The 27085-nt window shown below is 34.6% G+C and overlaps 3 protein-coding genes across 9 annotated transcripts; 1 reads left to right on the top strand and 2 right to left on the bottom strand.

Annotated features, from left to right (window-relative positions):
* The first annotated feature begins 6538 nt into the window (after window positions 1–6538).
* Window positions 6539–7808, top strand: LOC110863916 (B3 domain-containing transcription factor VRN1-like). The gene is made up of 3 exons (XM_022113133.2): window positions 6539–6742; window positions 6847–7223; window positions 7335–7808. Exons 2-3 carry the CDS (start codon window positions 6877–6879, stop codon window positions 7387–7389), a joined length of 402 nt encoding a protein of 133 aa, XP_021968825.1. The 5' UTR covers window positions 6539–6742; window positions 6847–6876; the 3' UTR covers window positions 7390–7808.
* A 3448-nt stretch (window positions 7809–11256) lies between these two features.
* LOC118479543 lies at window positions 11257–12607 on the bottom strand. The gene is made up of 5 exons (XM_035974105.1): window positions 12393–12607; window positions 12100–12311; window positions 11860–11974; window positions 11578–11757; window positions 11257–11508 (listed from the first exon to the last, which is right to left on the bottom strand). The coding sequence occupies exons 1-5, from the start codon at window positions 12453–12455 to the stop codon at window positions 11257–11259; spliced, it is 822 nt and encodes a 273-aa protein (XP_035829998.1). The 5' UTR covers window positions 12456–12607.
* A 1303-nt stretch (window positions 12608–13910) lies between these two features.
* On the bottom strand, window positions 13911–25647 carry LOC110865182. Of its 7 annotated transcripts, none has more exons than XR_004860491.1 (7): window positions 24580–25643; window positions 23403–23490; window positions 18122–22451; window positions 16945–17032; window positions 15774–15993; window positions 14364–15044; window positions 13911–14280 (listed from the first exon to the last, which is right to left on the bottom strand). XR_004860491.1 is itself a non-coding variant. In XM_035974492.1 (7 exons), exons 6-7 carry the CDS (start codon window positions 15800–15802, stop codon window positions 13937–13939), a joined length of 1137 nt encoding a protein of 378 aa, XP_035830385.1. In that variant the 5' UTR covers window positions 15803–15993; window positions 16945–17032; window positions 18122–18606; window positions 18678–22451; window positions 23403–23490; window positions 24580–25647; the 3' UTR covers window positions 13911–13936. The 7 variants fall into 7 exon arrangements, 6 of the variants coding, with proteins under 6 accessions (XP_035830385.1, XP_035830386.1, XP_035830387.1 ...); XM_035974492.1 differs by having other exon boundaries at window positions 13911–15044; window positions 18122–18606; window positions 18678–22451; window positions 24580–25647; XM_035974493.1 differs by having other exon boundaries at window positions 13911–15044; window positions 24580–25064; window positions 25136–25647.
* Between the last annotated feature and the right edge of the window lie 1438 nt (window positions 25648–27085).

Raw genomic sequence — 27085 nt, 5'->3', positions numbered from 1 at the left:
CGAAATCAAATATTAAAAAAATAGATTATAATACATCGTTTAAATTATTTGTGTTTAGTTACATATATTTATAAAACAATGTTAAAAACAATATGTGTTAGTATTATAAGTAAAATGATAAAATTTTTTATCTACATCTATATGTAAAATATGATGTTACATTTTATCATCACAACTTCCTACTTTCAAACAATTAAAAGCAACAAAACAGTAAAGCAATCAGAGCCTCGTTCACTTGATCAAAACACAATATAAGAAGATCATCAACTCATATATGATCAGAAGATCAAAGGGTAAAAGGGAGGTTATTATAAAAAACCCTCACACTCTCAACAGAGCCTCATTCACTTGATCAAAACACAATATTCCATGTAAGAGGCGCGTAAGTTTGCTATCACAATATGGAACATGAGCACCTTCTTTCCGTTACTTTTTATCGCCAAGGGTGTAAACTCTCTCAAAGACCTAAGAAAAGAGCCAGGATGATTCAAAGAACCTTACTTGCAATGGAGGTATAACACAGGTGTGTTATTACTCATGTTCAAGATAATCTCTTTCGTGTTCATATGAGCAAGAAGGGAGGAAGACACAAAGGATGTGTAAAACACAATTCAGATGATACAGGTTCAGGTAATAAGAAGAAACCCTCTGTTGAAGAAGCAACCAATGATAGTGTTTTGGTGGAAAACATGGAGGGGTCGGTCATATTGTCGAGCGTTGTCAGGAAATGCTATTTGATTTCTGACAACCCTCGACAATGTCACCGACCCCTCCACGTTTTCCACCAAAACACTATCACTGGTTGCTTCTTAAACAGAGGGTTTCTTCTTATTACCTGAACCTCTATCATCTGAACTGTGTTTGACACATCCTTTGTGTCTTCCTCTTTTCTTGCTCACATGAACACGGAACAAGTTATCTTGAACACGAGTAATAAGACACCTGTCTTCTACCTCCATTGCAAGTAAGGTTCTTTGAATCATCTTGGCTCTTTTCTTAGGTCTTTGAGGGATTTTACACCCTTTCATTGCCATAAAATCTTCTTCTTTCTCTTTGCTTGATAATGTAGTAAACAATCTGCGCCACAAAACCAAAATATTTCTATGTTTTTGTGGAGACAATTACTATCCAATAAGTTTCAAAACCACATTGAAAAATCATACATAACCTAATTTTCGAGATGTATTAAGGAAAACCATTACCTGATATGTAAACGGAAAGAATGTGATGGCTCAATGATGGTTGCGGTCATTAGGTGCATTGACACCTAACAAAAAGAATGTGATTATTATAAACTTATTAACAAATGAGACCATATTAATTTAAAATTTAACCTTATGATAACCAAGAGGCAATCTTTGTATAGTATGAAACATAAGTTATCTTTGAACATGGGTCATTGGCCAAATGAAATACTAAAAAATAGATTATGTCCCTGCATGGAAAACAAAATCGATAAATTTAGGGAAAATGGGTTTGAAACATGATAACCCAACAGTAGAGGATCTCATTCTACAACTCCAATAAATGCAAGGGTGTGCTCAAATATTGGTTTCATAGATGTTTGAAAACCAACAAAGAACGACAAGTGTCCACAGTGCTGCTTCTTTAGACATTTATCAGTCTTCAAACATCTAGGAAGCATTATTTGAAAACACCCCTGAATTTATCAAGGCTATAGAATGAGATCCTCTACTGTTGGCTAATCGTCCTTCAATCACATTTTCCCTAAATTTATCAATTCTGTTTTTCATACCTCCCAAAGCCACCTATCCGCCTGCAGAGAAATCGAAAAAGCTTGAAGTATAACCTGTACTTAATTATATGGCACCAGATTTTCACTGATTCAAGAATCTCAACATCACCTAACAACAAAGAACCAATTTACAAACATCTTAATAGCATTCCATAATTCAGATTATTAACTTCTGAATGCAATAACCGGTTTTTCCTGAAGAATTGTTGTCCACTCTGTGTAATGTGGTGTCAATTGTACCGTTATTCCGCTTCTTCGCTGAATTAACACATTAAAATCTTAAAACATAAAAACAAACAAAATGTTGCAAAAAAAATAATAATAATAATAAACAAAACACAAATTGTTAGTTATATGCTACCAACCTTGAAGTGTTGCACCGCAGCCTCCACATGTGTACACCGGTTTGTTGCTTATCAAACTAACTGTCATCGTAATCAAGAAATTGTTATTATCATGAAAACACATTTAAGAGAAAAGAAAAATGAATGAAAAACAAACAAACAACATTGAATCTATAAACATCATCCAGATTGCCTTCATTGAATCTATAAACATCATCTACAACAACCCAAAAATCATCACCACAAACAAAACCAACCAAAAAAGATACACCTAAATATGACCAATCACGACTAAGAACAAACAGACCAAGAACATCTTCAGCGATGGTAAAAGTACCTTATCTTTCAGAGTGAACAACGATAAAGACTTGAGACTAACCGCCCTCATATGTAGGAGAATGTGACAAATTCATAGGAATCAGGTCTAAACGTCAATTTATATGACCGATCTACAAACGAAAAAATGGAAAACATACCAGCGTCCTCAGATACAGCTAAATACTAACAAAACAACTATGAATTACTTTCATTACCTCATGGCATCAAAATTTATTATAAATAATTTCCAAATTATAAATAATCTCCAAATTGCAAAATTAGCAAGTATTCTAAAATAGTAAATGATTCATCTAAATTATGCCTCATCTAATCAAATTGCAAATTCAAACATTAAACAACCATAAATTACCAATTGAAACCAGAGCCACCATCGTCAACCACCATCCAGAAACCCTAAAGGGTTCAAAGACGAACACGGAACAACAAAAAGGTGGGGGCGGCGAGTCTGTGCTACCTATCATCACCATCAGATACTGAAACAAAAAGCTGCCATCATCGCCACATCAAAATCAAAAAAGTAAAATTGAAGATATAAATCTACAAAAACAAATTCGATTTACCTACCGAGTCACCGTCATAATCCCAATCGGAATCGCCAGATCTCGGCATCGTAGCCTTAGATGACAAAATCATCTTCATCGGTCTGAGTAACAAAGATAGTGATTCACCGAGGGATTTCTTTGCGGATGACATGGTTCGTGTGGAAGATGAGGAAAATAAACCCTAGAATCGGCTGCGATTTTGGAATGAAAAGAAAGTGTGAAGAAGAAAGAGATGGAGATTAAAGTGTGAAGAAGAAAGAGGGAGTTGGGATATGATTTACTTCTCACACAGGTGCATTATGCATTTCAAAATTCCCTCCAAAAAAAATCTATTTATCATAATAATAATAAAACCAATTATCCTATATATTAATATAAACCAACCTTATGAATAGTAGATGTCACATCATAATCAGTAGTAAACTTTTCTTATTGGTTCACATACATCCACTCACATATTGACACGTGACAAAGTTAATGAATATGAAATATTGTTACCCCACCCACACCCACCCCCTTAGACAAAATTGTTGACTTTTTTCCCCTATCACCCGAAACATCCAATGCTTAAGTGTACTTCTAATTTCATTTTTTAGATGTGATTTTATTGTAGTTTTTTTTTTTTTACTCTTTTAAGTTTCAAAGCAAGTAATACACTTTGCTGATCTGAAAAAGACACCACTAACAAAACCTAGAAATGAAGCATGATAAAGATTTTAACACAAAGATTAAACCTAGAAACCAAACATGTGACGCAAGAAATCCAAAAGAAAAAAAAAAACGTTTTAATGCTTTATAATCATATATGCTAACCACAATGTAAATCGCGCAACGCGCGTCGGGCAATGACCCTAGTTTATCATAATAATAAAATCCTATCATATACAAAAGGAATTATGGCATCAGCATTGACATGTGGCAAATGTTAGAGATTGCCTACATCAGCTTAAAGTCTCCTATTATAAATTATATATACATAGTCTCACTATCAGAACATTGTGTTATATGAATCTAGCTATATTTAACGTAATATCATGCTCGGAATAAATACAAATAACTGTTGTTAAAATACCACTTTATTACAATTTAATTTATATAATTTTAATTAACATATATGTTTTACTTTATATATTATATATTAGTTGCAAGTATATACAAACAACCATTAACAAAAACATCGTAAGAATATATTATCAACAATTTATAAAAGCACAACAGCGTACAAAATTACCATAATTTAATATTAAATGGATAAAACAATCTAATATAACATCATTTTTATCTAATAAATAGCGATAAAGGCTGGCGCAACAAACTCAAACTCACCACATCTAACACACAAATATCAAAATGATTATCTCAATTTTTCAAACCATAATGTCATCCATTTAATAATTTTTAAACAATAAAGAAAAGAAAAAAAATTAACCTAATTTAAGATTTTTTTAAAAAATAACCAACACTATTTAAGATCCCTACAACATATTCATACGACCAAGACTTTCCCCCATTTACATCGACTCTCTCTCACACCATCATTTATTTACTTCTCTTTTTGGTAGTCCCATACAGAAAACTCTACTTTTACCGCTTATTTCCTTCATTTTAACAGTTACATTTACAAAACCCTTTTTATTCATCGTCATTACGTCATTACGTCATTACACTTGACCAATTATTACAGTTCAGGTCAAACTTGAAAATTGTATCATTTGATTCACCTTAAATTTTTTGCACAAAGATGGCGTCTTTCAAGAATGACAGGGACAAAAATGATAAAAAAACTTGAAGTTTGCTCTGAACTGGCATAACTAAACAAACTACAAGGCCAAAAATAAAATTCAACTAAAAACAAATATAACTTTAAAAATTTATACAGGAAATTCCCAAAAGATTTCATTAAGGATTATATTATTTTATATCTTATATTTTATATATATATATATATATATATATATATCTACCATATATTTGAAAGTAAGTTGGGCTGATGTGGCAGGCATCAAATATGGTTTTTGGCTCCAAAACTCCCTTCTCAATCTTTTAACATGGAATGGAGCATCCAGCCTAAAAACCCGACCCATTTTTTCGGATCCTATAAAAGTCTTCTAAATATTTGTTCATCTAAATCATCTCTTAACAATCCTCACATCTTCTTCACATTTCCCCACAAAACCTTTCATCATCACCAAATCTACACTTCATATCTCAAATCTTCAATCGATCAAATCTTAATTTCCAACACAAAAGAAACATTTCTTCTCTTAAACCTGGTTATCTCCACAATCTTCATCACTTGATTCTTCTCCGAGAAAGTATGGTTACCTTATATGTTTGTCTTTCAAGATTTTTATGATTTGGATGATGTTCATGGTTTATTTCTAATTATCTTCATCGATTAAGTGAGGATTATCTTCACAATCTGCATCAGTTGATTCTTCCCCGAGAAACTATGGTTACCGTATATGTTTTTTTTTTACTAAGACTTGTAAGATTTTGTATCAATTGTGTGAAGTTCATGTATGCTATGTTATTATCTTTGTCGTATATGTGAAGATTCTACTCCGATTATAATTTTTTTGATATTTTGTTCCGTATTTAGGTATGCTGTTTTCGATATTTGTTGATTTTATTGCTAGAATGGTTTATGATATGGGTTTTCTATGTTTATGACAACCTTGAGTTTGTTGGTTTTTTGACCTATACATGCAATGTTTAATGTCAAAAACTATAGCCACTTTTATCCGTGATTAAAGAAGATATATCTCTAATACTTCATTAACACTCTTGTAATTTTTAAAACCTGTCATGCCCTTACCATTCAATCAAGTATGCCCTTATGAACCCTTAACAATACAAGCCTTAACCATGGATGTATGTTTGTACTACTTTTAGTGATAGCTGATAAGATATGTCTTAACCATGGATGTATGAATGAATCACTTTTACTGATAACTTGTAACATAGGCACAAACTAAAAGGAATAAACTTTAGTTAACTATTGCATGCAGTTAGAATTTCCTGAGCTGAACATTTCGAATAATAAGGATATTCATAGACTTGAAAATGATATAAAGTATAAAGATTTGATAAAATACGATGTGATATATGACATAGCAAGTAACAATGAATAAGGACATCCGTAGCACTTAACATAGTAGAGCAAAATACATTGACAGTAGAAACACTTGTTTAGTTGTCACAACATAATATATCAAAAAAATTAGTTTATAGCATTACACTTTATTAGCTGACTATAACAACTACAACATATATCTTACAAAACGACATGACTTTGCGTGCATTTGGAATTGCAGTCTGCAAATGGCACCATCTTTCTGCATAGTGTTAAAACGACCATCACGTTCTCGACTGGTACACATCCTCTGAGAATACAATTAAATATAAATAATTGCTTACTGGTTTTGTTTATCTTTCACACACTTATATCGTAAATCTTTCAGCCACTACCTCCATCAATTGGGTTCTTTCATGACAAAGAACTACAAAACAAAAGCAAAATTTGTATACAGGCAGATAACAGGCATCACTGAGACGTCAACATCAGGAAAATAAACAGAGTATACTACTTTGCAGATGGCTGGAAAAATATTGTTAATGATTTAGGGCTTGATGATGTTTGTTTGATAGTATTTGAAGCTCACAGTGAATGCAAATACAAAATCAAAGCCTTTAAAGATTCACGTCAACTGGGACCATCATTCTGCGATGCAATATCCAAACGATCGGAGAAATACATTGTACACTCTCAACCATGAACTCCGAAAATAACTTAAAACCACAAATGTGTTATAATTTACATAACAAATAACTGCATCTCATCTGTCTAATATAATTATTGCAGAGGCTCCCTAAAAACTTTCTCAAAGACAATATGAAAAATAAACCCCCAAACATGTCAGTACAACTATCTGCAGGTGAAGGACATACATGGGAATTAAAGATAGAGAAAAGAGGAAGACGATACTATTTGACAGATGGATGGATGAATGTTATAAAAGACATGCAGCTAAAATTCGGCTACATTCTCGTGTTTGACATAATTCAAAATCCAAAGCTGACGATGACTGTTTTCCATCCTGATGGAAGTGAATTTATAATCCCAAAAAAGAACCTGTTGAACAAAAGGAAGCGCACACGCATAACCAAGGATGCCACATCAAAGCACCATCATCTACTGCAGACAACAGCACATTTGAAAAGACTGCCACAGAGAAATTCGTAAGATATCCGATACAATTTTTAACTATAATCACAGTTCACTTATATGCATTGAATTCTAACCAACTATTCCATATACTAACATTGTTTATTACACTACTTGAAAAACAGTTCATCCCAGATGAAGTTGTTAAAAAGAAGAAAATTGCTCAGACACGCACTTTGATAATAAAAAATCAAGAAGGAAGTTGTTATAACCTGGGAGTCAAAATTCATTCACGTACAGCGCGAAAGGAATATCTTGTGAATGAATGGCTGCAATTTATGGCAGAGAATGATATATCTTTTGGAGATAAGTGCACTTTCAAGATCTTAGAAGATGAAGGTATGATATTACTTTCAAACGTTTGCAGGTTAAATTAATTCACACAGCCAGAAGCAGATTCAGAACCAACTTGACTTCTTTTTGCAACAACTAATATGCAGTATCGTTGGTGACAGTTTTTCTTGTTTAAATTAACCGTCGTTAAACATGAAGGCTTATAACACTTTCCCTAAACTTCAAAAAACAATGTATTTTGTATTGGTAATACCCGTACACGATGATAATCATCGTTGCTCTACTTACATTGATGTTTATCATATTGTTTCAAAACGAATATGTCCTTGCAAACAAATAGTAAATAATAATTTTGTATGAACTAACATGTTAACGTAACATATAGCATCTGCTATAGACCACTGTAATAATCACCACAAAATACAGACCACTCAAACATACATCAACTACTATATCCCGATAGCAGTAATAAACTGCATTTGATGCAATGGTTGTTTAATATGTAAACATGTCTATAAGTGTGATGGATTAAAAAATATACACTGGTTTACAAATGTTTCTACTTTTACATAAATCATCAAACAAATATAAGTAATACATATTCAAAACGAATAAAAATAGCCAACCACAATTAATACTACAATGGAGTCCCAAAAATGTTCCCAATAACAATAGAAAAATAAAACTGAATAAAATTGAAACACTTTTTAATAAACACAATAAACAAAATTGCTAACAATATAACAACAAATAAAAATACAAGAAAATAGCACTACCCAATAGCTGAATCAACAGTCTCTAAAAATAATGCTCCTTTACGACCAAATAATGCTCCTTTAAGCCAACAAAAAGAATCAACATGTTGAAGGTATTCAAAATCTTGTACACTCATGTATACTTCAGCAATATTCCCAAATTTGGGGAGCAAAATCAATTTGCCATTTGCCACATCCGATGCTCCACACCATTCCACAAATGAGAATGTTTCAACATTTGGGAAAGACGACACCTTAGACCATAAATTATCTTGATATTTGAAAAGACTCGCATTAACATTAGGCCAGATTTCAACAACAAACATATGAAGCTTATTGTTAACAGTGAGAAAATGTCCGTCATAAACATACAGGTCATTAACTGGTGGAAAAGGAAACCTCTTAAACGATTCAGTAATTACATCAAAACCAATTATATGAATGTCACCCCGTACCCTCACTTGTTTAACAGTGAAATATAAGGTATTGTTCACAAAAGAGCCAACAGACCAAATATAACACCCCGCTGCATATTTTTTCCCAATAAAAAAGTCTACATTTCTCCAAGTGCCGAGTCGTCGTGAATAAACACGAGCAAGATCATAATTACGACGACGTTTAATGTGTAATATTTTAAGATCGGAGGATGTATCAAAATACATACCAGCTGCATCCGATTGCCAATCATATATACGATCAGAGTCCTCATTAAACAAAATTTTGAAACTCATAGTAGTTGGATTCCAAAGCATCATTTGATATGAAGGCCTTTCGTTGCAAACTAATAAAAGCCCACCAACAGTAGAAATAATATGTAACAACAAAGGCCGAGTTTTACCAGGGAAACAAATAGTTTTCCTTGCACCAATGTCTACCTGTCCATCCACTATGCTATCCATAAATATTGATAGTGGTTGAATGGTGATTCGTTTCCGACATTTTGAACTACCAATCCGGCTAGAATGCAAAGCAGCAAACTAACAACTTGATAACTCATCACGCCATTGTTTACAAACACATTTGAAACGACCGATTGCCTTAACTGGGAGTCTAGATAGTATTTCAGAAACTACAACTTTGATTCCAAGGTCTGTCATGCTATAACCTACATTAAAAAGATAAAATTATACATAAAGTAAATACACAAATAACCGTAAGAAACTGCCTTAACTGGGACTCTACTTAGTAAAAGACGTTCAATTATTGTAGTAACTCCTAAACTACCACGTCACATATCAAAAACACAGCACTTGACATAATAAGTTTTGAATATAAAAACAAACAATATCTTAACAAAAAAACGCCTTACATAAAGTATTATCAAACAACTAAACTGTAAATAAAAAAGACCATTCCATACTCAATAATTGCATATAACCCTTAGCCCAACGTAAATTCAATAGTAATCATTTCACTCAATCTTAAATCCTATTATATATAATACTTCTCATAACTACATCTTTTTTTATCATCTTTTCAACCTTTGTTTATCTTCACTCAACTCACACAATAAAACACACAATGAAGTAGAACAAAAAAAAAGATTAGAAAAAAAACACAACATCATACCATAACAAACAATTGGCTTGCGTATAACACAATCCCTAGAAAAAAAAAAACAAAACTATAATTTAGAATATATATACAACTAAAATATAACATGTAACTAATAATCACTTAAGTTATCTAGACTATAAAAATAACTGACATTGGAAAAACACAATTTATATATTTATATCTTATATTTTTCTAAACCACTTTACATTAATTACTTGAAAAGATTCAACTGCAAATGAAAAGACCATTTCAATAAATCATCATTGCATCTAAGCTCATATCCCAATAAGAAATCATTACTCTTCTTTCACACAAATTGTTAATCCTATTATATATAATACCTCCTAACTACATCCTTGTCTAACCTCTTCAACGACTCTCTATCTTCACTCAACTCTTCTCTATTCTAACTACAATGAATACATCAAACTCCAAAGGTTGGTCTGAACTGTCCCAAGTTAAAAGGGATATCTATGAAGGATTCAAAGGTCAACTTGAAGACACAGAAAGAGAGATCAGAGACAGCTTGATTGACATAACACGACTACTTCAACAGCAACTACGGGAGAATAAGAAGATGAGAATGAAGATCATGAGCAACCCACCTTCACATGAACAGTACATTGCTGGATTGCTTCTGTCTAATGAAGAAAGGGACACAGAGGATCTTCTTGATAAAGCAAACAGCTTAGCTGACCAATACACAGCAAAAACCAACCAAGGAAAGCAAGCTCTTACTAAATTTCTGGCTTCTTAGACTGAATGCAAATTAGTTTGTTTAATGTGCATGTAGCTGTTGGTATGAGGTTTCTTTCCATGATAGTAAGACACTTCCTTATCTTTTCGCTTTTTGATCTCATACTTAACGACCAACATGATTCCACATCTAATGTACTGACAAATTTTGTTATTATCTATAATTTTGTCAATGAATGATGGTTATATTTATGTTCCTCTTATAAGTTTTTATATATACAACTTAACTAATGTACTACCTCCGTCCCATTAAAAGTGTCATGTTTTGAATTTTCAAAGTCTTTATTTATAAACTTTGACTTTAATTATATATTTTTTGTGTTGTATAAAACTTGATGAAAATTAACCCGATAAAAACATTTGTAAAACACACTCAAATCATATAACTTTCATCAAGTATCATCTAACACAAACAAAATTATTTAAGGTCAAAGTTTATAAATAAAGACTTTGAAAATTCAAAATAGGACACTTTTAGTGGGACAGAGCGAGTAGCATATTATTATTAACAACCAATATCTAAACTGAACTTCAAATACTCACACATAAGAAATCTGAACAGTATCAAAACATACGAGAATAAAAAAGCAGAAGAGAAAGTTTACGTCCAGAATAAAAAACATTGAACAAACACAAAACATAAAAACCATCGCTCTAAAATGCAACAAACAAAAGAAACTACATCTCACTCATTAAAATGGGTAAACTTAATCTCTTTCTTACCAACATCTTTCACGCTCTCCACAATATTATTACTTGTACTTTCACAGATGCTCGACTTCGAAATGACATCCAAATTGTAAAGATCAAGCAATTTACGCTTAGACGTCGTCTCTTTACAAACCATTGAACATGTTTTTTTATCAATTGAATCACCATCGGAACTCATCACAAGCGAAATTGGAGTACCATTCTTCTTATCATCAAGCATACATCTCTAAACCAAAGTTGAAAAAGTTTAGTAACTAAATACAACTATAATACTTCAGTTAAAAATTCATAGTACCTGACTAATCCCAGACATTTGTTTAACCACATCAACAACTGATTCATCGTCAGTTATTCTTTGAATCTCGTATTCTTCATCACAATATGTCAAGTTAGACTCACTGACTTCAATCTTGAATGCAAACAATTTATCCACCAAAGTTTTTAATTCGTTTGGAAATCGCACAGTACCATCATCCTCAAAACATAAAAGATAGGATACATAACCAAAAAGTTAGCTTACAAAAAAATATAATTTGAGAAATAGAAACTAAATATAAATCGTACACATGCATACTACCAATGTGTTATCCTGAACCAACTGTTTTGCAGACTTCTCGATAACATGGTTAGCCGTATTATGAAACAAAATAAGAGATACATCACCACTGCTATCCTTAACACGAACCTTCAATCTAATTGATAACATAACAAATAAATTTGAATTCAAACGGATCACATAAACTAAAATAAGGTAACTGATGAAGAAAGTTACAATGACAAAATGACAACATAAATAACAACAGAATAATAACAATACCTTAAAACCGGTTCATCAATAACATTTTTTCGACAAAATTCATTAGTGCACACATACAACGTATGTTGGTCTTCATCACAACCTCCGTCAAATTTAGTTAAACCCATGTTTTTTGTACAAGCCTCATTTAAACAATTAGGACACTTCAAAGAAAACCAACCAACCTCCTTGGATATTTCCTTTACGGTACCCAGTATGATAACAGATCGTGGCTGTAAAAAATATAAATATATCCACTTACATCTAATGTAAATACGTATTGAAATACCAAACTTGAAATGGTCTATGATTACCTCACTAATTTCCCACACATCATCGATGTTACTAAAAACAACATTCTTTAGAAAATCATCCATAACCACCTGCAACCTGATAGAATTAGAAAGCAGTAATGCATCAACTTTGCTGTCAGTAACTCAGAATCTAATACAAAAACAATGCAGACAATTATCACATAATGCAATGCACTTGTTTTCAAAATAGAAAGAATATGAACTAAACAAACCTTACGAATAAAACTGGACATAATCGAGTATGATATGTTTATTAAATAATCAAGTAATACGATATTTATACACCATAAAAAGCAGTTGATGACACCAGATTTGTAGGAACATGGGTGACAGCACATAAGTAGTAAACCGCTAATACATACCATGTTGTAAAACAAATAATACATAAAGTATAGCCTGTAAAATAAAAAAATATATATATATAGAAAAAACACAATCATAATACTACCATATAAAATAAAAAACACAATACTATATAAACACACAATCATAAACACTCCGGATGCTTAGCTTATAATCCAATAAGGGAATTTATTAATTTCTCTGCCACAAAATATTTATTACACATCAAACACAACATTTAATGTTATACAATAAGATAAAATAAGACACACAACTACAAAAGAATAGTTAAACCTGAATACAAAAGTTCTAATACATACATTGTCATATAATAAGAAATTCCGTTTTGCTCCCTGTGGTTTGGTCACTTTAACAGTTTTGCCCCAAACCTTTAAAAATAGTCATTTTCCTCCAATAGTTTGCTATGGTTTTTCCATTTTGCTCCCCGCCTCTAACTCCATCCAAATTGTCTGTATTTCCATTTTGCTCCCCGCAGGGAGCAAAATGCATAAACCATAGCAAACTATTGGAGGAAAATGGCTATTTTTAAAGGTTTGGGGCAAAATCATTAAAGTGACCAAACCGTAGGGAGCAAAACGGAAGTTTACTCAAAAATCACTCTTCATAAAATAATACAATTTCTTAAAAAATTACACAATAATAACCATTCCAGATAACTACCTCTACATTAAATTTGAGTTAGGATCGGTTAAGAGAGGTTTATTAACAAATGAACACAGCAGTTTACCTTACCATCTTTGTAGGACAACATGCAAGAAAGACTACAACAACTTATTAACCTAAAATCCTGCATTATGAACCGCTAGTACATATCACATATTAAAGATTTCATTTAATATAATAACACAATATTATACAAAAGAAGGTTAGAACCAAATGATAAACATACCATCTATTTTTACAACTACCTTTTAGCACACATTCATGAGTTGTACTAAATGATATACATACATGACACATATACAAAAAAAAAAAGCAATTGATGATATCAGGTTTGTAGCACTTCTTCACCTAAATATATAGTAAAACAAATTAAACTGAAAATATTAAAAGTTCGAAATAATATATGATTAAATAACACCAATCGGAAATAAATATCCATGCAGACAACTGTTAATACACTTATACATACGGAACTACTTGAAACAATAAACAAAAATCGAAAAAATGATCACCATTCCTTATAATATAGCATAATAATTTCTAATCAATCGGCGAAACAACGGTCTCGATAAATAATGCTTGTTCCACACCAATGTAGGAATCAAGATGTTAAAGGTAATTAAAAACTTCATGCTCAGCTTAGCTTCAACAGGACGAATCCAAACGTTTCTAAGCAACCACTTGTTGTTTTGAAATATAGTAGACCAACGCAAACTTTGTTCATAACTAATAATATGAATATTATTGATAGAAAACATCTTGATGAAGGCTTCATCTTCAACTTTGTACAAACCAACAGATAACTCGGGAGACCCTTCAACAACAATAAAATGGAGCTTCTTTGCAATGCTCAGAATTTTTCCTGGCCAAGGAGTAACTTCCAAACTTTCAGGAAAACGAATGCTTCTAAAAGTTTCGGAAATAACATTGAAAGCAACTATATACCTCTCGAAAGGGCCAGGATACCAACTTCTTGAACACACGAAATATATGGATTTGCCAGAATAAATTTCGGAAGACATTGAATAACCCTGACCACCGAAATTAACTCCCCTCAAGAAATCTATTTCCCTCCATGTCTCACAACGTCGTGAATAAACACGAGCAGTAACGACATTATTCAACAAATAATATTTGATGTGAAGCACTTTAAGATCATTGGTTTCATCAAAATACATTCCACCTGTATCACATTTTTGAACATACCACTGAGAAAAGTCTGAGACGGACAACAACTTATGGCACCTGGTTGTTGGATTCCAAAGGATCAGCTCACAGCATCTCGCATTAAAAGTCACTAACAACGGCCCATTAAGCGATGCTAGAATACGTAAGAATATAGGGTCAACATTGCTAGGTAAAGTGATCTGTTTGCTTGTAAACACATCCAAATTCCCACCTATTACGTTGTCAACAACAATTGACATACCTCGCAAGGAGAGATATTTCTTATGTGAATTTCCAATTCGACAAGAATGCCTCATCTCAAAAAAATGAGTTGACAGTTCCTTACAGAAATCTTTGCAAACACATTTCAAACAACCAATAGCTTTGGCAGGGAGCCTTGTGAATATTTCATCAACGATCATTGCAAACCCAAGCTTTTCCATTTTATGATCTTTGGGGCTACAATATAAAATATAATAAATGAAATACAATTCAGACAATTTGATATGCAAATGATTATATATAAACACAATGTATACAACCGCTTTTCATACACGACCATGTGATAAAATAAAAATAACCAACCACGTAACTTATATAAAAAAAACTGTTAATGAAAGCAGTTTAACATTGTATTAGCACAATCTTAAACAACTACTGATTTTAGCAAATATTGACCTTTCTACAAACATTTTGAAATCAACACAGCAGTTTACCTTACCATCTTTGTAGGAGAACATGCAAGAAAGACTACAACAACTTATTAACCTAAAATCTTTTATAAACACAGCATTTAATGATATACAATAAGATAAGATAAGATACACAACTACAAAAGAATAGTTAAACCTGAATACAAAAGTTCTAACACATACATTGTCATTATAATAAGAGAAAATATCACTCTTCATAAAACAACACAATTTCTTATAAAATTACACAATAATAACCATTCCAGTTAACTACCTCTACATCAAAATTGAGTTAGAATCGATGAACACAACAGTTTACCTTTCCATCTTTGTAGGAGAACATGCAAGAAAGACTACAACAACTTACTAACCTAAAATCCTGGATTATAAACCGCTAGAACATACCATATATTAAAATTACACATATTAAAGATTTCATTTAATATAATAACACAATCTTATACAAAAGAAGGATAGTACCAAATGATAAACATACCATATATTTCTACAACTGCCTTTTAGCATCCATGAATGAGTTGTACTAAATGATAAACATGTCACACCCCGAAATTATCAGAGCATGGCGTGACTGGACCGGTATCTTCATTGCACAGCGGAAGCAATTAGCTGAGACTTCTAGAAAATGAACGCCGCTAAGTACTTGAATTCCCATGGGTTCTCCTATTCCAACCGTTCCATAGTTTTGAAAATGCAACCTGAGAAAGAACATGCGAAAAAGTCAACAAAAAGTTGAGCGAGTTCATAGTTTGTTTTAAAAAGATTTTAAACAAATATTTTTGTGTACCGGTTTAAAAGTTGTTGAGAAAATATAGTAAAATCATTTTCTCGACATGATATATGAAAGTTGTGAGTCTAGCCCACGAGAGTCTTTGTAAGCAGGACCAACTCGCCCTCTTACTTGTACATAAGTTGAAAACATTATCAAAGTTTGTAAATACATGTATTATGAGTTTGCGTCAAATGAATATCAAAACATTTGAAGGTTATAGTATTGTAAGTTGGTATGTAAAGCGTCTATGAACATGTTGATCATTAATGTTTCGCGAGGACATTAATATATGCGACGACATAGGAGGTACTCAACCCGCGTAGGCAATTTTTAGTGTCGAATAACCTCGACTGGGACACAACAGCACTCTAAGTGGTCACCCATGGACCGTGAGTGGGGCTCGCCCGTACCCATTAGATCTAACCTTTGTTCCTTGGTCCTCAAAAGGATTAATGGCACCTCAGTTACAGCCTATGCTCACATGATCTAAGAGTTCATTCCATAACTTAATCATACCTAAGTTTGACATGTATTTTCCCCCGAAAGTTGTAAACCGAAACGTTGAAAAAAAAAGGGGACATGATCTCACTGAGTTGTCTCGTTTTGCGTACGCAGGCCAACCCAGTCTCGTTGTTGTAACTAGGACATTCTCGTCACTAGTCATGAAAATCATGCACGTTTTGTAGAACCGGTATGTTTAGTATAAAACTTTTGTAAACCATTCAAGTTCGTTGAAAATCATTTGCAACATGGTTTGTAAAGATGTGTTTTCGTTCATCGAAATAGTGTTTTCATTTGCAAAAACTTGCATGTCTTTCCACCCCCGAAAACATTTATAAAAATGTAAAACAGTAAAAAGTGGGGGTTATGAACTCACCTTGACATTCCTGTGCAATGCTAGCTTAGCGTGATTCCGTAGTGTTGTTCCAAGAACGTGTAGTGGCTAGCGTGCATCTATAGTATTCCTAACAGGGAATAACTTATCAGTTTTCTAATATAACGACGTAGTTAAACTACGTGTCCGAGCTCTACCGAGTCGCTAACTAAACGACTCTATGTTAGTGTGACCTTGACTTAGAATAACCAATCTATGGTTATTTGGTCCCATTTATAATCGGAATAAAACTAAGTCTCGAAAACGACTTAGTTTTCGAATGGTTTAGAATAGATATATTTATATATTTAAATATAAATATACTTACGGTGTCGTGTAAGGGGTCGCGAATAGAAATACGTAGGTGGATAGCGACTAGTGTCGTCGTAGTATGGAAATAAATAAATACACACACATATATATGCATCTACTTGAAAACTTGACGTTGAAATGAATATAAACAAATGTATCTCTTTTATAAGTATTCGGATTCTAGATAATTGATAAATATAAATAGTTATATTTGCTTTATAAGATTTCCGAATATTAAACGTTTGGGATAATATAACAAAAGTTATATTTAGTTCATAAGAGTTAAAGTCAACTTTTGGAATAAGTACAAATCGTTAAGTTTATGTTGTATAAGTATACGATATTGACGACGATTGAAATGGATATAACAATTAATATTTACGTTGTGAAAGTATACAAAGTTTTCGATTTATCGGTATTCTGAAATAAGCATAACTAACCATATTTGTTTTATATAAATAACAAGCTTCGTAACTTATAACTCGTGTTTAGCGAATATAATTATCTCGTTTGATATATTATAAAATGTCGCTAAAAATGAGTATACGCTTATATTCATTAGTATAAAATACCTTGGATCCCAATATGTGTCGTTTTTATAACAAAATACGTTTCGTATATCGTATTTTTACGAAAAACGGACAGAGTTTCCTCTGATTTTGGAATAACCCCGACAAATCAAGTTGTCGTTACTTGTCAAACACCAACAATCACTCGACAAATGTTATAGAATTTTTACGTTAAATATATCAAAACGTCGAATACGAAACAAAATCACTAAACGTAAACCGTTAGTTAGTCGGGTCGAGCTCGGTCGCGTAAACTATCTAAGCTAACGAAATAAATATTTGCTACGTCAAAACTTTACCGGGCCCTGAGTTGACCGTGATTGACCCGAGAGTTGACTGTCGTTGACCGTCCGTTGACCCGAGTTGACCAGCATTGACCAGTCAACCTGCTGTGTTGACTCGGTTGACCCGTTGACTGAGTAAATCTGACCAGTCCGATCCGCGGTTGATCCGAACCGATCCGTTGACCTTAGTTGACTGCCTTGACCAGCTTTGACCTTATTTTACTGAACCCAAACCGCACAGTGACCCGAGCCGAACCAAGACTCGCCCGTAACTAATCTGACCCGAGATGAGACAAACTCGAACCAAGCATATCCTAGATCCGAAACAAACAACCGGCTCCCGAACCGCCGTCATCGTTGCCGGACGACAACTGTCGTCGCCTTTTTGGCTTCAACCATCACCATCAACTTCACCCTTTCGAACATCCACCCCTCCGCTGCCGTAAACGACGACATCAACGCCGACACCGCCACTCATCAAACCTGAAACGTCACCAAAACTGGCCGGAGAGATAGATCTTTACAGATCTGAAAGTAAACGAGGGAAAGATGACGAATTATAAGAGTTTACCGGAGAAATTTTTGGACCCGCGGCTGCTGTGACTCGAGAGAGAGTTACCGGAACCACCGCCGCCGTCAACGACGGCACCGGCTCCGCCGGTTCTCCCTCCTTCTTCTGTATCCTCTTCTGCTCGGTCTCTCTCTCTTTCTCTATCTCTCTCTCTCCCTCTCGGACTTTATCGCCGCGCCGCCGCCACCGTGAGCCACCACCCTAGGGTGGTGGTTGGCCGTATAATCGAGAGCATGGGGTGTTGTGGTTGATGTAAGCTTTGATTTTCATTAGTGTGTGTGTGTGTGTTTGAATGGATCTGTAGACAAAACAAAGGGAAAGGGAAAAAGATAAGGGTGGGTGTCGGCTCGTAGGTTTTTAGGGAAATTGAGGGTGTTTAGTGAGTGTTAGGTATTTATATTTAGGGTTCCTACTGGGCTTGGGCCCGAGGCCCGCAAGCCAATCTCGGGTATTTTTAAGCGGCCCGTTAACGTTTCAGGAACCCGTCTTCTCACTCGAACTCCATGATATGTCGTAGAAATAAAAAAAAATTATATATCGAAACTCCAAAAATTACGTCAGTAATGGATGTTTGTCGCGTATGCTCTTCAGCCGCGTTAAATCATGTAAACTGTGTAGTTGGTCGTTTTTTTTTTTTTTTTTTTTAAATCCGTTTCCAGCTGCGAACATTAAAATTCGAAAAACGAAGCTAAAACGTAATACATTAAAATCGAGACGAAATTCGATCGTTTCGTCGTTGATTGTCGGTGCGTTACTGTTTCCGCGTTTTTCGTTCACGTTTGCGTTTTGTGTCGTTCGTGAGCACAACAAATCTATAAAACCAAATTTATATATATATATATATATAATATATGTACAAGATTCATATTTATCGGCGTTGTCATAATTTTGTATGGTGTCAGTTCGTTTCCGTGTATCGTTCCGCAGATTTCTCCAGAAATCACCATACGCGCACTATTACGTCTGATAAGCGTTCCTAGGCATAGTAAGGGCCTAATTAGGTTAATTAAGGCCTTAAACACTATTAATTATCTCCTTAATCGTTCGCTAATCACGTAATTAGGAGCCGTTAATTACCGGTTGTCACATTCTCCCCCTGTTGCAGAAATTTCGTCCTCGAAATTTAGACTATGTTAACTTCTCAGAGTTGTGCTGTTCCTAGGTAAGTCCGAATAACACCAAAGTGAATGACCGCGTAATTGAACCAAAACTTGTTCAGATTACGTGATTGCAAGAAAATTTTGCATCAATAGGAACCCAACGGTTTAACTGAGTTTGTTCTAGAAATCAATGTCACGTGAACGAGATGTTGTGATACTATCACCAATGTGACTACGTTTACTAGGTTCAACAAAAGAGGAAATTCAACCAATGGAATTCCAAATGAAAGTTCACAAACTGCAAATCAATTTTTTTGAAACAATAGAATTCACTACCAACAGAAACTGGTGTTGGTCGTTCTATGATTGAAACTCGAGTTTAACAAGTTCAAATAAATAGACTCATGAAAATGATTTATCAACAATCGAACCGTTAAATGAATAAAATCAACGTGTTGCAAGGATACACCGAAATGAAATACAACCGAACCTGGTGTATCATCATCTTAATACATAGTTGCATTAAGACCATTTAAATGATTAGTCAAACGAAAAGCATATATAGTTTCGCATGAACGATCGATCGTGATTAGCACAAGCTACAAGTTTATACCGATGCCACAAGGTGTCGTAGTGAATGAAATGATTCAATAAGAGCGGTGATCGAACAAGTATCACCTGTATTTTGCATGAAACGCTCGATCATGATTAGCCCAAGCTACAAGTTTACACCAACACCACAAGGTGTTACAGTGATTGGAATAATTCAATAATAGCGGTGACCGAACAAGTATCACCGTGTTTTGAAATCAGATGCAAGGTTTAACGAAGTAAAAACAAATCTCATAGGATTTTCAATTGATATCGAAACAACAACCCAATAATGTTCTCGATCGAAAATGAAAAGCAATGAATATCACAAAATATTCGATCGATGCTGAAAGAACCGTTAAGTGGTACACCGAAATATGACATAAATTGTGTACCATTATCTTAACACACGATTGTGTTAAGATTGCTTTAATATGATAATTCAGCAAAACGGATTTAATATCAATAATCAAATAAATAAATAATTAAATCCATACATGAGGTGAACAACGAGATTAGCCCAAGCTTCAAACTTGTGAAAAACGCCACCACAAGGTGATCGTGATCAGAGAAACGATTCAATAAAGTCAAAGAGCAAACAAGCATGTTACAGTTCAAAACAAATGAAGTGCTTGTTAGGATTAAGTTTGAATATGATGGCCTCAATCCATCATATGAACCTTGAATTGAAGGCATATTACGAGCAAGTTCAAACAATTGAACTTGGTTTAAACACAGTCCAACAATGGATGCATGTATCAACCAGAAGATTTTGACATGGTTACAACGAAAACCATGTATGTGGCTTGAATAGAAAAGAGTTTCAACGAGTTTCGTTGACTCGATATCAAAGAGTCAACATTATGCAATAATGTAGTTTATCCAAATCACAATGCAATAATCGACATAGCAAAACAATATTGAACGTTGATAAAGCAACAATTTCAAGTGAAGCCACATGCGTAACGAACAACGCATGTGTAACATATGAATTTGTCAAGAATGAAGCAATTAAGTGTTCGTTATCATGAAATAGAATTTTCGTGATGCAATGGCCATTAGGGGGAGTAGAAATGCAAAAATCTACTCACTAGATGCAAAAGTCGGAATTTCAATAAAAGAAATTTAAGGACTTTACCTGGAATTTCGCGTGATAACCCTCTGTTAGTTGACATTACCATAGAATGTCGAACATAGTGTAATCGCCATAAATGAAATAGGGGAATGTGGAAACATGTGACTTCTTTTGCAGCGCCAATAATTGTGAGTCTCTTTAGACTAAGCATCGATCGTTATGAAATCTTGTTTAAGCGTACCTGAGCGAGATTCGTGTCGTTTGTAGGATCACGTGGCAAAGTGCTGCATTGCAATCGATAGTTCTCCCGTTGTCAGGATTAGCATCGTTGTTATCGTATCCAATCATGTTTTCCAAAGGCCTTGCCTCGAAAGTTGTGTGTGATGTATTTCAACGTCCGTTGACGTATAGTTTAAGTTTCATGTGCACTCGCGCACTAGCATTTCTTTCCGCATAAGTTACCTGCTCAGGTAAGTAAGATAGCATAGACGACATAATATAATGGCGCTTTGCCCGAGTTAGTCATGGTTTCTAAGTGAGGACCATTAATGAGTTTCGACATAAGCTTTCCAAAGGTTCTAAATGCATGTTATCCAAAACTCTCAAAGTTTTGCTTTTTGTATGTAATTGTTTCGTGTATCGTGTATCAAACGTAACTCTTGTGCATGTTTAAAATCAAAACAGTTGACTCATTGTTCCGGCAACGGTTGGAAACCCATATTCAGTCCTAGGCGTTCTGTATGTGTCCAAGTCTTAATAATCTAAGTCCCCAGAGTATAGTGTGGTTAGAGCCTAGGTATCTCTACAGAAACCTAATTCGCTGTAACCTATAGCTCTGATACCAATCTGTCACACCCCGAAATTATCAGAGCATGGCGTGACTGGACCGGTATCTTCATTGCACAGCGGAAGCAATTAGCTGAGACTTCTAGAAAATGAACGCCGCTAAGTACTTGAATTCCCATGGGTTCTCCTATTCCAACCGTTCCATAGTTTTGAAAATGCAACCTGAGAAAGAACATGCGAAAAAGTCAACAAAAAGTTGAGCGAGTTCATAGTTTGTTTTAAAAAGATTTTAAACAAATATTTTTGTGTACCGGTTTAAAAGTTGTTGAGAAAATATAGTAAAATCATTTTCTCGACATGATATATGAAAGTTGTGAGTCTAGCCCACGAGAGTCTTTGTAAGCAGGACCAACTCGCCCTCTTACTTGTACATAAGTTGAAAACATTATCAAAGTTTGTAAATACATGTATTATGAGTTTGCGTCAAATGAATATCAAAACATTTGAAGGTTATAGTATTGTAAGTTGGTATGTAAAGCGTCTATGAACATGTTGATCATTAATGTTTCGCGAGGACATTAATATATGCGACGACATAGGAGGTACTCAACCCGCGTAGGCAATTTTTAGTGTCGAATAACCTCGACTGGGACACAACAGCACTCTAAGTGGTCACCCATGGACCGTGAGTGGGGCTCGCCCGTACCCATTAGATCTAACCTTTGTTCCTTGGTCCTCAAAAGGATTAATGGCACCTCAGTTACAGCCTATGCTCACATGATCTAAGAGTTCATTCCATAACTTAATCATACCTAAGTTTGACATGTATTTTCCCCCGAAAGTTGTAAACCGAAACGTTGAAAAAAAAAGGGGACATGATCTCACTGAGTTGTCTCGTTTTGCGTACGCAGGCCAACCCAGTCTCGTTGTTGTAACTAGGACATTCTCGTCACTAGTCATGAAAATCATGCACGTTTTGTAGAACCGGTATGTTTAGTATAAAACTTTTGTAAACCATTCAAGTTCGTTGAAAATCATTTGCAACATGGTTTGTAAAGATGTGTTTTCGTTCATCGAAATAGTGTTTTCATTTGCAAAAACTTGCATGTCTTTCCACCCCCGAAAACATTTATAAAAATGTAAAACAGTAAAAAGTGGGGGTTATGAACTCACCTTGACATTCCTGTGCAATGCTAGCTTAGCGTGATTCCGTAGTGTTGTTCCAAGAACGTGTAGTGGCTAGCGTGCATCTATAGTATTCCTAACAGGGAATAACTTATCAGTTTTCTAATATAACGACGTAGTTAAACTACGTGTCCGAGCTCTACCGAGTCGCTAACTAAACGACTCTATGTTAGTGTGACCTTGACTTAGAATAACCAATCTATGGTTATTTGGTCCCATTTATAATCGGAATAAAACTAAGTCTCGAAAACGACTTAGTTTTCGAATGGTTTAGAATAGATATATTTATATATTTAAATATAAATATACTTACGGTGTCGTGTAAGGGGTCGCGAATAGAAATACGTAGGTGGATAGCGACTAGTGTCGTCGTAGTATGGAAATAAATAAATACACACACATATATATGCATCTACTTGAAAACTTGACGTTGAAATGAATATAAACAAATGTATCTCTTTTATAAGTATTCGGATTCTAGATAATTGATAAATATAAATAGTTATATTTGCTTTATAAGATTTCCGAATATTAAACGTTTGGGATAATATAACAAAAGTTATATTTAGTTCATAAGAGTTAAAGTCAACTTTTGGAATAAGTACAAATCGTTAAGTTTATGTTGTATAAGTATACGATATTGACGACGATTGAAATGGATATAACAATTAATATTTACGTTGTGAAAGTATACAAAGTTTTCGATTTATCGGTATTCTGAAATAAGCATAACTAACCATATTTGTTTTATATAAATAACAAGCTTCGTAACTTATAACTCGTGTTTAGCGAATATAATTATCTCGTTTGATATATTATAAAATGTCGCTAAAAATGAGTATACGCTTATATTCATTAGTATAAAATACCTTGGATCCCAATATGTGTCGTTTTTATAACAAAATACGTTTCGTATATCGTATTTTTACGAAAAACGGACAGAGTTTCCTCTGATTTTGGAATAACCCCGACAAATCAAGTTGTCGTTACTTGTCAAACACCAACAATCACTCGACAAATGTTATAGAATTTTTACGTTAAATATATCAAAACGTCGAATACGAAACAAAATCACTAAACGTAAACCGTTAGTTAGTCGGGTCGAGCTCGGTCGCGTAAACTATCTAAGCTAACGAAATAAATATTTGCTACGTCAAAACTTTACCGGGCCCTGAGTTGACCGTGATTGACCCGAGAGTTGACTGTCGTTGACCGTCCGTTGACCCGAGTTGACCAGCATTGACCAGTCAACCTGCTGTGTTGACTCGGTTGACCCGTTGACTGAGTAAATCTGACCAGTCCGATCCGCGGTTGATCCGAACCGATCCGTTGACCTTAGTTGACTGCCTTGACCAGCTTTGACCTTATTTTACTGAACCCAAACCGCACAGTGACCCGAGCCGAACCAAGACTCGCCCGTAACTAATCTGACCCGAGATGAGACAAACTCGAACCAAGCATATCCTAGATCCGAAACAAACAACCGGCTCCCGAACCGCCGTCATCGTTGCCGGACGACAACTGTCGTCGCCTTTTTGGCTTCAACCATCACCATCAACTTCACCCTTTCGAACATCCACCCCTCCGCTGCCGTAAACGACGACATCAACGCCGACACCGCCACTCATCAAACCTGAAACGTCACCAAAACTGGCCGGAGAGATAGATCTTTACAGATCTGAAAGTAAACGAGGGAAAGATGACGAATTATAAGAGTTTACCGGAGAAATTTTTGGACCCGCGGCTGCTGTGACTCGAGAGAGAGTTACCGGAACCACCGCCGCCGTCAACGACGGCACCGGCTCCGCCGGTTCTCCCTCCTTCTTCTGTATCCTCTTCTGCTCGGTCTCTCTCTCTTTCTCTATCTCTCTCTCTCCCTCTCGGACTTTATCGCCGCGCCGCCGCCACCGTGAGCCACCACCCTAGGGTGGTGGTTGGCCGTATAATCGAGAGCATGGGGTGTTGTGGTTGATGTAAGCTTTGATTTTCATTAGTGTGTGTGTGTGTGTTTGAATGGATCTGTAGACAAAACAAAGGGAAAGGGAAAAAGATAAGGGTGGGTGTCGGCTCGTAGGTTTTTAGGGAAATTGAGGGTGTTTAGTGAGTGTTAGGTATTTATATTTAGGGTTCCTACTGGGCTTGGGCCCGAGGCCCGCAAGCCAATCTCGGGTATTTTTAAGCGGCCCGTTAACGTTTCAGGAACCCGTCTTCTCACTCGAACTCCATGATATGTCGTAGAAATAAAAAAAAAATTATATATCGAAACTCCAAAAATTACGTCAGTAATGGATGTTTGTCGCGTATGCTCTTCAGCCGCGTTAAATCATGTAAACTGTGTAGTTGGTCGTTTTTTTTTTTTTTTTTTTTTTTAAATCCGTTTCCAGCTGCGAACATTAAAATTCGAAAAACGAAGCTAAAACGTAATACATTAAAATCGAGACGAAATTCGATCGTTTCGTCGTTGATTGTCGGTGCGTTACTGTTTCCGCGTTTTTCGTTCACGTTTGCGTTTTGTGTCGTTCGTGAGCACAACAAATCTATAAAACCAAATTTATATATATATATATATATATATAATATATGTACAAGATTCATATTTATCGGCGTTGTCATAATTTTGTATGGTGTCAGTTCGTTTCCGTGTATCGTTCCGCAGATTTCTCCAGAAATCACCATACGCGCACTATTACGTCTGATAAGCGTTCCTAGGCATAGTAAGGGCCTAATTAGGTTAATTAAGGCCTTAAACACTATTAATTATCTCCTTAATCGTTCGCTAATCACGTAATTAGGAGCCGTTAATTACCGGTTGTCACAAAACATACATGATACATATACAAAAAAAAAAGTAATTGATGTTATCAGAATCTACATAAAAGCCAAAAAATACACGATGTATACTACCAAAATACAATTTCGTTGGTAAAACACAAACCATTGGAAAAAACAAAATTCATGATATCAGGTTTGTAGGACTTCTTAACCTACATATATAGTAAAACAAATTAAAAAGAAAATATTAAAAGTTCGAAATAATATATGATTAAATAACACCAATCAGAATTAAATATCCATGCAGACAATTGTTAATACACTTATACATACGTAACTACTTGCAACAATAAACAAAATTCGAAAAAACAACCACCATTCCCTATAATATAGCATAATAATTTCTAATCGATCAGCGAAACAGTGGACTCGATAAATAATGCTCGTTTCGCACCAATGTAGGAATCAACATGTTGGACGTAATTAAAAACTTCATTGCTCAGGTTAGCTTCAACAGCACCACTCCAAATGTTTTTTATCAACCACTTGTTGTTTTGAAATATATTGGACCAATGGAAACTTTCAACATAACCAATAATTTGAAGATTATTGATAGAAAACATTTTGATGAAGGCTTCATCTTCAACTTTGAACAAACCAACAGATAACTCGGGAGACCTTTCAACAACAATAGAATGGAGCTTCTTTGCAATGCTCAGAAATTCTCCTCGCCAAGGGCTAACTTCCAAACTTTCAGGAAAACGAAGGCTTCTAAAAGTTTCAGAAATAACATCGAAAGCAACTATATACCTCTCCAAAGCGGGATACCAATTTTTTGAACACACGAAATATATGGTTTTGCCAGAATAAATTCCGGAAGACCATGAATAACCCCGACC

Source organism: Helianthus annuus, chromosome 6, assembly GCF_002127325.2.
Source record: "Helianthus annuus cultivar XRQ/B chromosome 6, HanXRQr2.0-SUNRISE, whole genome shotgun sequence".
In the NCBI taxonomy this organism is placed as follows: Eukaryota; Viridiplantae; Streptophyta; class Magnoliopsida; order Asterales; family Asteraceae; genus Helianthus; species Helianthus annuus.
Note: the sequence above shows the minus strand (reverse complement) of the source record. Positions and strands in the feature narration are given on the sequence as shown.

Bases quoted from the DNA above. Each gene is read 5' to 3' on its own strand.
- LOC110863916 (XM_022113133.2), top strand. From the start codon at position 6,877: ATGAAAAATAAACCCCCAAACATGTCAGTACAACTATCTGCAGGTGAA. The intron at 7,224-7,334 runs GTAAGATATCCG...CTTGAAAAACAG, and splicing joins AGACTGCCACAGAGAAATTC to TTCATCCCAGATGAAGTTGT.
- LOC118479543 (XM_035974105.1), bottom strand. From the start codon at position 12,455: ATGGATGATTTTCTAAAGAATGTTGTTTTTAGTAACATCGATGATGTG. The intron at 11,975-12,099 runs GTATTGTTATTA...GTTATCAATTAG, and splicing joins ATTGATGAACCGGTTTTAAG to ATTGAAGGTTCGTGTTAAGG. The intron at 11,509-11,577 runs GTACTATGAATT...ACTTTGGTTTAG, and splicing joins AAATGTCTGGGATTAGTCAG to AGATGTATGCTTGATGATAA.
- LOC110865182 (XM_035974492.1), bottom strand. From the start codon at position 15,802: ATGCTAAAAGGCAGTTGTAGAAATATATG. The intron at 15,045-15,773 runs GTATGTTTATCA...TTTATATTGTAG, and splicing joins GGCAGTTGTAGAAATATATG to CCCCAAAGATCATAAAATGG.